General features: G+C 42.0%; 1 protein-coding gene across 7 annotated transcripts in view; it reads left to right on the top strand.

Annotated features, from left to right (window-relative positions):
* The first annotated feature begins 13,513 nt into the window (after nucleotides 1-13,513).
* APP (amyloid beta precursor protein) overlaps nucleotides 13,514-14,076 on the top strand; it is a 239,073-nt gene continuing 238,510 nt past the window's right edge. For 2 of the 7 annotated variants that reach the window (XM_039858090.1, XM_039858089.1), the window contains exon 1: nucleotides 13,515-13,741. In XM_039858090.1, the coding sequence (XP_039714024.1) occupies nucleotides 13,685-13,741 (57 nt within the window). In that variant the 5' untranslated portion in view covers nucleotides 13,515-13,684. Of the gene's footprint in view, nucleotides 13,742-14,076 lie in introns of all 7 variants that reach the window. The other 5 variants (XM_039858087.1, XM_039858086.1, XM_039858092.1 and 2 more) reach the window with 4 other exon arrangements.

Here is a 14,076-nt window from a genome sequence, read left to right as displayed (position 1 = left end):
GTAAGAGACACAGTCAATAATATTGTAACTATGTATGGTGTCGGATGGGTACTAGATTTATTGGGGTGATTACATTGTAAGTTATATAAATCTCTAGTCACTATGTTGTATATTTCAAACTAATATAATGTTGTATGCCTATGATAACCGAAAAAATTTTTAAATTAACAAAAAAAGTCCTTGTCCAACCCATGTCTATAGTTTCAATACCAAATTAGCATTTGTTGAATGTCCAGTATGTCCCAAGCACTCAGTATACGTCATCTTTAAGTTTCATAATAACCCCAGGAAGTGGGTTGTATTACTTCATTGTAAAGAAGAAGACATGAGACTGGGCTTAGCTAAATGCTGTGGTGTCACTATGTGGGAACTGATAGACCCAGGTTTAAGGTACATGCGCGATTCACAATATCTGCACTCTATTCACACCTCAGAGTCTACGTGGTGGACAGAAATGCATAAAACCAGTGCAAGAGAGGGAATAAAGAAGAAGAGTATGGGATGTCTGATAAAGACAAAAAACCTGATTCATTGTTCCAGCGTGGAGATTCCTGTTTTAAAATCTTGGCCTCAATGGCCCGGGCAATGACAGACTTTTCCTGGATCTGGGACTACTGAAGCTGTCTGCTTGAAGAGGGAGCTTTTAAATCTTGTTCTAGCTGAGAAAGCAATAGGTTATTCCCAGGTCAGTTTCTTTTGAAAAAGATCTATGCTTTTGGCCCCAATTCTAGTTGTCAATCCTATTCTACCTATACTTGGTGCCATCTTAGTCTAAAGCCATATCCGCTTCCTTGTGTTAAAATATAAGCTTGCTTATGCCACACACTGTGTACACAGACATTAGAGGCATCACTCAAAGTTTATTCCCTAGTCTATATCCTGTTATTTTTATGTGAGGATATCTGAGGACACTTTTTTTTTTTTCTGTTTCTTCTTTCTCTCTGTGTCATATCCCTTTCTTATCTTCCTGGGTGCATTTTTATATAGATACTGTCCTCCATTCCCCCATCTCTTTGGAGATTTTGAAAGTAGGCTGGCCAATTTCTTGTTATTTGCTCTTCCATGAAATGCAAGCTCCTTCTTGTTTGTAATACTCTAGAATACTAAGTTCATATCTGATAAATCAAAACCAGCTTTGCTATCACTTGTTATGGCATCTTCCTTTCTCCTCCAAAGTCAGTCACTTTAACTATCAGAAAATAAGAAAAGATTATCTCTACAAATAAGAATAAGCATGTAGACTAGATTATTGAAACACTTGCATAATGACACCCAGAAAAAGAAGCAGAGAGCTCTAGAAGCCGAAGCTAACACAGATTTGCTAGGAAATGCATGCCATCTAACCTTTATTAGATAAGTGTGGCTGGCATGGCATTTTGGGACTTTAACAGAGTATATTACTAAGACTCTCATGATGCTTTTAATGACAAGCCATATTGGGTTAGATAAGAAGATAATTAGATATATTCGTATCTGGCTGGACAATCTTAATAAAAACATTATAACTGAAAGGTACTTAGCAATCTTGTCTATACAAACTTACACAAAGATGCCCAAAGCAAGCATATCAAATTTGGGGGTGACTGCAAGAAACACTGTACAAAAAGTAAGGTTTTTAAATTATCTCAGTAGAGTTAATAATAATACAATATTATTATCAAAATAATATTAGAATTGGTCATATTCCATATGTCAAGTTATCAAAGGGTTATAAATATATATTTAAGATTGACTATATTACTGTATATTTGTGTTTCCACAGAAATCATGTAACATTTACATTTTTATCACCACCTCCTAAACCCATACTGTCCACTACTGCAGCCACCAGCCACCGGAGCACTTGAAATGTGACTGCTCAGAATTGGAATGTGTTGGAAGTGTAAAAAGCACACCGAACCTTGAAGATGCAATCAAAAAGGATGTCAAATATCTCATTAATAACTTTGACACTGATTACATGTTGAAAGGATAATATTTTGCATATATTAAGTAACAAAAATATATTATTAAAATTAAATTCACTTGTTTCTTTTTTTAAATGTGGCTACTAAAAAGTTTAAAATTATCACTGTGGTTTGCATCATATTTCTGTTGACTGCCCTGATTTAGACCAGCACGGCAAATTTCACCGTGCCCTCTATTTATTTTGTATTAGTGACCCAAGAAGCCCTGGATTCCTAGCTTATCCCTCATCACCCAATAGCGCTGGACACCCCAATCAGATGCTGTCTCTTTTCCTCCACAGATCCTTTTCACTTTCACTGCACCTTGTGGAACGTGCCACGGTCCATCATTAGCCAAAGTCTCCATCCCTCACCTCTACTCTGGGCATTTCCTTCACCTTTGTGCTGTAACTCAGTGGTTCTCAAACACATCTGCGCATTAGAATCATCTCAGGAGCTCATAGATCAGTGCTCAGGCCCCATTTCAGAATGTTCGATCAGAACCTCTGCTGTAGGAATAAGGCTTCTAAAAATTTTAATTCTAATATGAGACTGAGAACCACTCATTAATCCAGCTTCAATTTTTCACCTATTCCAACGGTGCATCCATGCGAGTGATCATGGCTGGAGAAAAACACACAAGGTCCTTACTGATCTCCTTAATTAAAGACTACTACCCTAAAGTGGATCTTTAAAGCTTTAAACTGGATTGTTCAGCAATCCATTTTACCCTTGCCATTCACTATCTCTATCTCCTAGAGAAATATCTTTCTCCATCTTCACTCTCAGCCCATGACCTTGCTTCCTACTTAAGTGAGAAAATAGAAGAAATTAGTAAAGACCTTCCATAAGCTCCCTCCACCATATCTACCCTCCTGACTGCATATGTGCCCATACACGTTTGCCTCTCCCCACGACTACAGCTCAGGCTGTCCAACAGAACTTTCTGCGGTGATCGAAATGTTCCAAGTTTGGGGGAGGGAGACGGTGGGGGGACGTTCCAAGTTTGTGCTGTCCAGTACCACAGTCACTCATTACATGTCGCTATTCAGCACTTGAAATAAGGCTAGCACAACCGAGGAAGTAAATTTTAAATTTTATTTAATTTCGAATTAATGTAAATGGCCACATGTGGCTAGTGGCTACTGTGCAGGGCAACAGAGCTGTATCGATGGTGTCCCCATCTGAAGCCAGCTCCTCCCTTTGCATTCCCTCTTATCTACTCCGGGACATCGTTTCAGCAATTATTCCCTCTCTGCTGCTTCATCAATTTTCCACTGTTACTGGATCATTCCCCTCAGCATAATGATATATTATAATATCTTCCATTAAGGGGGGGAAAAAAAAACCTCTCACGTATTCCTCGTTAGCTACCACACAATTTCTTTGCCCTTTTAACAGCAAGAGTCCTCAAAAGAATATTTTATAATTGCTGACTTAAATTCCTCTCCCCAATTCTTGCTTGAACCCCTGCCAATCATACTTGGTCTCCGTCACCCCCCGAAGCAGCTTTGCCAATGTCACCAGCTACCTCTCCAGCGCTGTTGGTTCCTAACCTCAGCAGCTTGCCAGGGAAAATCTGAAACCGGCCCTCATACGCAGAGAGAAAGGACATTCTGAGGAAAGAGGCAGACTCCTCCAGATTGGCAGGTGGCAGGTTTAATAAGCAAGAGAACGTACAGGGCCTGTCCTGGACACCCGCAGGATGAGCAAATCTCTGCACCCTCTCTTCAACGTCTTAAAAGTTTATATGTGAAAAATTCAGTCACATATTCTGTCCAAATGGTCTCGGCAACACCTTACTCTCTCAAGGCTGCATCCTTGGAATGGCTGCTAGTGTGGGAACAGTGGGCAGAAGTACATTCCAGAGAGGGGACGACCCTCTGTCTGGGTCCTGCTCTCAGATCAAATAGTGGTCACGTCCTCTCAATTCTAGTGAAATGTTTGTTTCCCGAAGATGGCTCCCTATAAATAGATAATAAGGAAGCTGAAGCCATGTAATTGTTTCAAGAATATTGCAGGCGAGACACCTGTGTTTGTGGGAGGATCGAACAGGTGATTTTTGAGTTGGGTTCCAACTCTAGATTTCTAGAAAGATAAACCAACTTTAGACTAGAAAAAAATATCATTACTTCACAAAGTATAGCTGATCTCCACACCCCACTGTTCTCGTGATTCAGGTCTGGTGAGACCATATGATGAAATGAGAATCGAAAGTCAGGGGGACTGAGGCCAAGCTTTGTCAATACATCGTCACACGACCGCATGCAAGTTACTCCACTTCTCTGGGCGGCTAATCAATGAGTCCTCATCAAATGAAAAGCTTGGCCTAGATCAGCATTACATTCTCTTCAATTCTAAAACTGTAATTCTCAGTTCTTTTTCAACTCATATAAACTAGAAGAGAGTTGGAGATGAAAGGGTTCAGTCACAGGGTATTATGGGATGGTGGTGGAAGCACCTTGACATGTTTGAACTGAAGGAAAATCGTGTTAAATCAAATCTTCTCTTACTGGAGGAGTTCAGAAATGAGAGAAAAAATCCTTTGGGCCAGCCATCCAATATCTTCTCTTCCAATGTGTGAAAAGTGAGAGAGCTGCAAGCTTGAAAAGTCAGTATGAAACTACGACTTACACAGAGAACTTCTTCTCATTCCTAAGGCTGTGCCGTGCTTCGGTTCACGGAGACGAGATCTTACACTGAGTATCACCAAAGACTAATACTAAAAAGAAGGAAGCCTATGACTTAATGCGCATCCCTGTACTTACCTTGATTGAAAAATACCTCTCATAAATGTTTCGTAGGTGTTGAATGATCGAGACTCATAAGACTTGAGTTACCCCAGCTCAGTTTTTAATAGATTGCTCAACTGTCTTCTAGACACAGCCTGCACATGGCTTTTGGAGTTGTTTTAGAGATTTTTGGTGGAAACAATGTTGATAGAGTATAAGTGAGGCTCAAGCAGTGAGGCTAAAATGGTATAACTGAGTTTAAAGCAAATCTATGACCTATTTTCTCATGTAGGCTAAAATTAGTACTGAATTTGATATTTTCCAAGACTTAAACCAGGGTTGATTCTAGGGCTCTAGAATTATCTGAGAAACAGATTTGTTTTCACCATTTTTTCCAGTTTATTTCCATCTCATTTCACTCTTCCTTTGCAAAAGGAAATAGGCCTGCCTGGTCCCTTTTTAATTAGTCAGTATCTCTTACCAGGCTTCACAAACTCACCAGCATGAGGTGGGTATCTGGACCCTTGGTCTGGTCCTGCAAGATTTAGATAACAGAATCTGTTTTCACTGATAATTGGAAAACAGAAATAACAACATTCCTTTTCAGACCAGCCCCCACTAACCCTTTTCTTTTTCAGGACAATAATGAGGACTGACAGGGCTGCTTGATACCATTAGAGGTAAATGAATTTTTCAATAAGAACTAACAGAGGAAAACCATGAAAATTCAGATTTATTTATTTATTTTTTGACCCAGGGAATTTTATATCTCCTTATGCCTTTACTCTCTATGTATACTTTACGAGACATTTCAGCAAAGGCTTCTTAAAATTAATCCAGTAGCTGTCTCCTTCAATTCTCCTGCTTAGAACTCTTTACTCATCTTTGTAGAGGTCCTGAGTATTTCTTGAGGGTCCCAGTCCCAGAAGATTAAAGGCAGGCAGTGAGCTCAGGTCTTATCCTGAGGCTTATCTTTGTAAACTTCACAATACTTCCTCTTCTACATAGGAAAACTTAGAGAGAAGTAGCCTCAAATGTGAATTGGATTCTGTCCCATTTCTCTCCAAAACTGGGAAGAAGCTGGTCATATACTTACACATTCATATTATAAATATTCAAAGGCTCTAATCCAGTATCTTCCACACAACACACATCTTAGCTCCTACTTTGAACTTTCGGAAGGTTTTTTTGTGGCATCTGGTATGCCCTACTTTAAAATGTCTGTTTAGCCTAATATTTCCACTTTCTTCCTTTATTAATTTATCTTCAAGGTCATGTATGGAAACACCTTTCAGTGGAAAGAACCCATCTGCTTTGACAAAAATGTACACTATACACCTTCATTTCTACAAGAGTCTTAAACAAATAAATCCAGGAGTCCACTAGAACACCTTCAAAGCAGAGCTCCCTAAAGCTTGTGTGATGCAACTCTAGTCCTGGATTTGATATACTAAACAAAACAAAAACAAAAATTGGGAGAGAGAGAGGGATGCTGCATAAAGAGCTACCTTCTCTAAAATTCAAAATGCATCATAGCTTCTTAAAAGGTTGTAGGCATTCTAAAGTAAAGGTATTTGTTTAACTTCATTTAACTGCTTATTTCTCACTTATTTGATTACGAAACTCCATTCACGTGTGTATGTAGCACTTAGTCATACGCATAGGGCTCTGCTGAACACGATTTCACGGTACATGGTTTGGAAATTGTGCTAGAAGATGTTATCCTTTGTTTTCTCAAAATTATCATTCTAAAGCATCACATATTGAAAAATAACCTTGAGTAATAAATATAACTCGCTTCTTTCTCACACTGTGTTTATAGGGGTATTTAGGGTTCATCTCACAAATGCTCAATCTCCAAGTGACTATTTGGTTCTTAGAAGTAAACGCAAAATGTATCTCCCCTTTTGTAACACCGTGTTAACTTCATCTCAGTAGTTTTTAACTCAACTGTTGGAAAACTACCACAGCCACACCTCCAACATTCATCCCTCATTCCCTTCCCGTCAGTCTGCACTCACCTTGCTCAAGTTACTTCCTATGGACTTCTGATCCCCAAATACAAACAAGCTAAAAACAGAATTTATTATTTTCCTCATTAAAAAAATAAAAAAATCGTAATTAATGGTGTCCAGGTACAAATCCTCCCTCCCCCAGCCCTTTCCGGCTGAGTTAACCATGACTTTTTTCACAAACTTTTTTTACAGATCTCGTCGTCTATGATCATAGCTGGAACCTCCGGCACATCCTTCTCCCTGTTCTTCCTGATCCCAGCTTTTTCATCCTCCAAACCTTTCGTTGTCCAAACCTTTCATCGTCCAAACCTTTGCCACTGACAGACCTTTCTCTAGAAATGTTAGAGTTTGTCGCGGAAACCTGTTGTGAGTAGCAGCTCACTGCTGCCCCTTCCACCTGACCCACGTTCCACCGATTCTCAAACATTAGCAAGTCCTCCCACTGCTACCACCCACTCACTGGCCCCGTCAGGAACACTCTTAATGTAGTTACGTGGTCCTCTCTTAGAACATCCTCCTTCTTTCTCTTCTCTTTGAAAGTGCTATCAAATCCCCTGAAAAAACAAAACAAACAAAACAAAAACAAAAACAAAAAAACCTCTTCCTCACATCACTAATTTACCCCTTCCAGTGCTATAGATCTGTAACTCTAATTTTCTTCTGATGAATTTACATACAGATATACACAAATGCTTTAAATTGAATTGTACTTACTGATGTACAGTTTTTCACTGTTTCCCCCACCCCGCTCCCCAGATATTTGTCTCATATAAATATAAGTTCTTTAAAGGGAGCAAATGTAACAGTTTCTTTTTTTTTTTTCCACCCTGTCCACAGTGGAAGTGTAAAAAAATTTGATCGACCCACCAATATTAAACATTTTCATTTCTAAGATTAATATTTACTTTAACCAGATACAAATTCACATGAACAAAAAAAAAATGTTAGCTAAGGGATATGGCAAAGTTGAGTGTTTGCTTAGGGACAAAAGTTATACACTGGATGACTATGCAATTTTTGTTGGTTTGTGTGTTTGTTTTGTCATTCAGGATGCTCTTTATTTACAAAACGTGTTCACGAATGCTCAACACTTTCCTGCTGGAATGTTCCCATTTATTTTAGGTTTAGGTAACACTCTTCTCTGGCTACAGCCTTCACTTGGATTTTGAAAATTGAATCACTCATCAAAGACACTTGAACTCTCTCCTTAAAGAAGACACAAAAGACAATTCCCAGGTATGTTTCGTGTAGAGATAATGCAATCTAGTTACCTTGGAGTATAACCTCCTTCAGCCTCCATGTCTGCCATCGGTGCTGAGTGTTGGGAAATGGCCCCAGGGCATGGCAACTCCTGGTGAGCTGTGGCTTCTTGAGGCTGTTCTTGGGAGCGACACTCCTTGACCATGTGTGTGGTCCTCCCTTCTGCAGGTGATCAGCCCCACCTAATACTCTCAGCATCCCCAGCAGCCTTTCCAAGCACTGTGCCATCTGCAAACAAGATACATATCTTTTACATACCTGGCGCACACCCTCGGGAGTGGTCAGACTTTAATTCTTAGAGTATTTGCCTAATTCTACAGTTCCATCCCATTCTCTCCCCTCTAGACAGCACATTGGAATACGAATGGTTAGCCTGATATAAGGGTAACTGAGTCTGCTTTCATTTAGGTTCTAAAAAACGTAAATCACTCACAAATTTGGAACTTATTAACAATATATTACTTAGGTACCACCTAAGTAACAGTGGGTTGAGAGTCACTGTGCAAACTGGCAGCCTCTGGCAAGGTCAAGGCAAGATCAAAGTCAGGACTATCAAAATCAGTTACAGCTATTGTGAATTTTTGTTCTCTCAAGGAAGAAGCAATTTCTATTATAAACCTGGCACTGTTCCAGGTGCCTTCCCAGTTTGTCTCCACCACCTGATGAGGGGAGCATTTTGAAAACAGGGTGTGGTAGTTTCCATAACTATTTCCAAAACTGATAAGTAGTTGTCAAGCTTTCTCAAAGCCTGAGTCCTTCCCCATTGTTGCATATGGCTGCCCTACTATCAAAGTTCTCTGGAGAAGCAAATCTTGCTACTGGTTTGATTTTCACACTTCCTACCTCTGGGGTTTTACGTATGGCCTTTTCTTTCTCCTCTCTTGTTCTTCCATAAAATATAGAAACACTTTTTTTTTTTTTTTAATTAGTCTTTGTGGAAACCTTGGACTTACCATTATTCTTCCAACAAGTTATATAAACCAGCTGCAAATAGTAATCCCTGGCTAAACTGGTTAAACATTTAATTTTGTTACCCCATAGAGTTACTACTAGATTATACTAAATCCACTTGTAAACTATCACTTATTTGAATTTGAAGGCTGTCTTTGAAGTAGTTTACTATAGTGATTGCAGAGGCCTAATTTTAAAAATATTGTTTGAAAATACATTTATACTTCATAGATGCTCTTCTGAAGTAAAGACCTAGGAATGAAGCAGTAACTTAAGAAAAAAGGCAAGTAAAATGTCACATCCTCTGTCTACATGCAGGTCTATTAGATGTGTGTAGTTAATGTAGATATGTTAAGTGTTAACTATTCATTTTAAAATGTCTTTGTCTATTCATTAGAAGAAGAAAAAATCTTATAATATGAAAAACTGCACCTATCATTGGAAGAACGATTTTATTATGAAAAGCTTGATGGCTCTTTAGTGTAGACTTCTGTAGATATTGAAAGCTGCAGTCGAGACAAAGAAATTAATAACACTCTTGTGTCTTAGAGAAGGTAGAGATGAGAGAGAATGAAACTCAAGATCTACTTCTGGTCTACAAAGAGGAATCAGCATGAAGTTCTGGAAGAAAAGACAAGTTAAGAAGCATGTGGTTACAGTGTCTGCCATCACAGCTACTATCCAGCAAGGAAGAGCCTCTATAAAAGGTAATTCTTAACACTATTGGAAGTCTGGAATAGCCACAAGATCCAAATATTCAACCAGGAAGCAGCTGAAGAAAGCACTCTGGTTACCCAGGAAGCATTTTGGTTTCAAAAGGACTTGAATAAAAGGTCAAAAGAATCCACTCTAAAAGATGTAAGAATAATTTTAGGGGTTCTATTATGGACTGAACTGTGTTTCCCCCAAATCTATGTGTTGAAGTCTAACTTCCACTAGCTCAGAATGTGACTGTATTTGGGGATAGGGCTTTTAAAGAGATCATTAGGGTGGACCCTAATCCAATCTGACCAGTGTCCCTATAAGAAGACGAGATTAGAACATGCAGAAAGAGATGCCAAATTCTTGCTCACAGAGGAAAGACCAAGGAAAGATACCGCAAGAGGGTGGCCATTTGCAAGCCAAGGAGAGAGGCCTTAAAGGAATCCAAACCTGGTAGCACCTTGATCCTGGACTTCTACCTTCTGGAACTGTGAGAAAATTAATTTATGTTGCTTAAGCCACTCAGTCTGCAGTCTTTTGTTACAGAAGCTCTAGCAAACTAATACAAGTTTAGGTTCTGATAAACTTTTCTAAGGAAAAATGTAACAGAGCTTTTTATTTGTTTTCAGAGCTGGACAATCTTGGGAGGAATACTAGCTGCTGGGGATCATGATGCAATGTTAGTTAACATGATGGAGAGAAAGTAAAATCCTTCAATTTCTATTTTTTTTCTGTTGAACTGAGTGATCTTCCAACTGAAAAGAGCAGACAAATCATTGGTCACTGGTAAGAAAGGTCAAAAAGTAGTGACCAGATTATAGAACAAGTCCTAGTTGATCCATATGAGGGCCTGTTATGGGCTGAATTGTGTCCCTCTCCCAGATTCATGTATTGAAATCCGAATCCCTAATCCCTCCAACTATGACTATATTTGGAGACAGGGCCTCTAAAGAGGTAATTAAAATGAGGTCATTAGGATGGACCCCAATTTAATATGACTGATGTCCTTACAAGAGAAGAGGACACAGACCCACACAGAGAGAAGACCATGTGAAGACACAGGGAGAAGACGATGGCCATCTGCAAACCGAGGAGAAAGGCCTCAGAAGAAATCAACCCTGCTGATGTCTTGATCTTGGACTTCTAGTTGCCAGAACTGTGAGAAAATAAATTTCTGTTGTTTAAGCCAGTCAGTCTGTGATACTTTGTTACGGCAGCTCTTGCAAACTAATACAGGGCCCATCTTCTGGCTTAGATGGTTTGAGGTCATATTTGTAGGGCACAGATAACATCCTAAACATAAGATGACAGAGAAGTGGCTCACAGTACTATGCATAAAATAGACTGGAGAGAACTGACGGCGAGTGTGACCAATTTGAGTTGACAAAATCAAATGCAATATTAGGCTGCTCACTGAGATGAGCAAGAGACTGCTCCATGCTACAGTGGTCAGAGCACTCATCAAGTATTGTAAACATCCCAGAACACATTTAAAGGAGAAGGGTCAGGGTGTAGAAGGAACCAGAAACCACGCCAACTGCACAACTGTTGAAGGAATCGCCTGTGTTACCTTGCAAAGAGAGGACGCTGGAGGCAGAGGCAGCATGAAAACTGCTGGCAAATATGTGAAGATCTGTGGTGTGGAAAAGACTTATTCTGCTTGGTAATGGGGGTACAACAAGGACATCTGAGTGGGAAGTTAAAGGAGAGGGAATGAGGTAAGAACTTTATAGAAACCAAAACCAGAATGCACTGTCTGAAGAGATAGTGAACATCTCACAGGTTAGGCCACTTAAGTGTAGGCTGGGAACGTTATGGAGATTTCAGCCAATGATGGTTGGTCCTTTCTCCAGCGTTGTAGGGTTCTAACTAGGATGACCCGTTATTTCCTGCTCAGGGGATCTGCAAGATACCTCAGGGCAGAAAATGGCATTAAATGCAGAACAGAGAGAGTGGCTGAGAAGTAAAAGCCATCAGGATCTGAGTGGGGACTAATGGGTGAAAATGTAAGGGCCATCCGTCATTCTGACAGTCAGCTGCTATTCCTCTTCCCCAGGAGGACGTCTTGTCCAGGGAATGTGTGAGGGTGGTGAATTTCAACAGTGGAAATGGAAACTGCTAAATCTGAGAACTTTTATTTGTATAGATTATAGCCTCACTTCTATATTTTTGACTGATGTGCTCAATAAGAGTCCCTTACTCTTAAGAATTGCTTCCTCTCTCCTAGGACTGGCTTCATGAGCATGCAACCTGTGCAGTCACACAGGGCCCCGAGCTCAGAAAAGCACCACGGCTGGTTTCACATTCCGCATCCTAAACTTAAAATTCTTAATTTTGGAAAAGAAAAGGGCCTGGCCTTTTCATTTTGTAACGGACTCTGCAAAATGTGTAGCTGGCCCTGCTCCTTCTCCATCTCTTACTAGTCATACTCCTCTTGAATTCAGATGCCTTCAATTGCTCATACAAACCTCGGACAGACAGGAAATTGTGGTGCTGGGTAAATGTTTGGGAAGCAACTGGATTTTGCTGTGACTTAGGCTTTTCCTTGTGGTCTCAACTTCATGTCACTTAACTTGCTGTTCCTTCACTTTTGTTTGCGGAGAAGTTCCTTAGATTCAGTTTCTTGACTTATAAATGTGAATCATAACAGCAAGGGCATCACTGGCTTGTGTAGGAATTAATGACATAAGGCATCTAAAGAAATACTGCATAATAACAAATATTTGTTATTATTGGTTGAGGACTTTCAAAGGATACTTAGGAGAAAAGTAGTCCACGGTCAGGACTGGATGAGGAGTGGAGGAGGGGAGATGACGAGAACATTTAGGGAAGCGGCAGATAAATGCTGACTTCTCAGGAAGGAAGTCACCATCTCCCTGGCTGAGCCAAGACCCCATGATCATTGTCCCTGGCTTCATTCTCTCCCACTAGCCCCACTGTGGACCGAGGCTTGGTGACCTATGTTCCTTCAGGTCAAGAGGAGGGGATACATCTGGGCAGTTCTAGATTATTTTAGACACACGAAAAACAAGGACGGAGTTTGAGGTCAGAAGTTCTTAGTTACTGGGGGTCAAATAAGAATCATCTCTCAGACCCCTTCCCTCTTAACTTTCACTTCACTCCCATCTCAAACGGATGTTATATCCCTGCCAGAAAAAAAAAAAACCCTCCTGATCGGTCCCTTCTCTTAAAAAAACAAAACAAAAACCAAAAAAACCAAAGCCCAAAGCCCAAAACTCAAAACAAAATAAAACAAAATACAACAAATAAATTTTAAAAAACCCTTCTTTTAAGGAGAAGTAAATGGGTCGCCAGCTTCTTCGCTAGGTCCGGCTCCTTTCTCCTCTGGTTTGTTCTAAAGATAGAAATTCCAGGCTGCTCCTGGCTGCTTTTGACCGAAAAAAAGAAAAAGGAGAAAAAAAAAAAGAGGCTTTCGCTCTATTAACAAGCAAAGAAATTCTGTTTCCTTTAAGCTTATCTTGTTCCTATTCTCTTTCAGAAACACCTCCCCCACTTATCCAAGCCAAGACAAAAACAGAAATGCGGCTAAACACGCACCCAGCAGCAGCCCTTTCTGTGACATCCCTGAGAGGCCTGCGGGGTCGGATGACTCAAGCTCACGGGAACGAGCGGGGAGCGCTCTCGACTTTTCTGGAGCCCAAATGTCCTACGACTCACCTTTCTCTGCTCCTGCACCGTCCCTCTTCTGGCCCCAGATTCTCCCTCCCACTGCTCCCGGGACGACGCGGGGTGCGGGAGTAGCGGGGGCGCTACACCTGTGGGCGCCGGGGCGCGGGCCCCTGCCGGCCGAGCGCGCGCAGCTCCCCGGCGGCTCCGCTAGGGGTCTCTCTCGGGTGCCGAGCCGGGCGGACCGGATCAGCTGACTCGCCGGGCTCGGAGCCCCGCCGCCGCGCTCCTGCTCCGTCAGTTTCCTCGGCAGCGGTGAGAGAGAGCACTCGGAGCAGTGCGATCGCGGGCGCCACCAGAAACGGCGGCGGCGGCGGCGGCACTGGCAGAGCGAGGGCGCGGCAGATCCCACTGGAACAGCAGCGCACTCGGTGCCCCGCGCAGGGTCGCGATGCTGTCCGGTTTGACACTGGTCCTGCTGGCCGCTTGGACGGCTCGGGCGCTGGAGGTGGGTGCCGCGCTTCGGAATGGGAGGGGCACGGTGGGGCGCCGATCCCCCCAAGTCTTTAATCCAGAGAACCCGGGGGCAGTCGAGGGGAACCCTCTTCCCTCGGCGCCCAACGCCCCCGCTCGCGGGCGCGTCGCGCATCCCCGCCTCCGGCCCTGCCCTGCCCCGGGGACGCGCGCTCCGGCCCGCGCACAGGGAGCGGGCCAGGCGTCCGGCTCCCGGGTCAGCGCCGGTCGGGGGTGAGGAAGGGAGGTGGCGATCCTGAGCTCGGACCATGCGTCCCGGCGGGGGCTGGAAACTAAGGAGGCGAGGGACAGCCAGATGGGGGGAGATGG

This window comes from Pteropus medius, unplaced genomic scaffold (genome assembly GCF_902729225.1).
Source record: "Pteropus medius unplaced genomic scaffold, Ma_sr-lr_union100, whole genome shotgun sequence".
In the NCBI taxonomy this organism is placed as follows: domain Eukaryota; kingdom Metazoa; phylum Chordata; class Mammalia; order Chiroptera; family Pteropodidae; genus Pteropus; species Pteropus medius.
The sequence above is the reverse complement of the archived record's forward strand: the minus strand, read 5'-3'. Positions and strand labels throughout refer to the sequence as shown.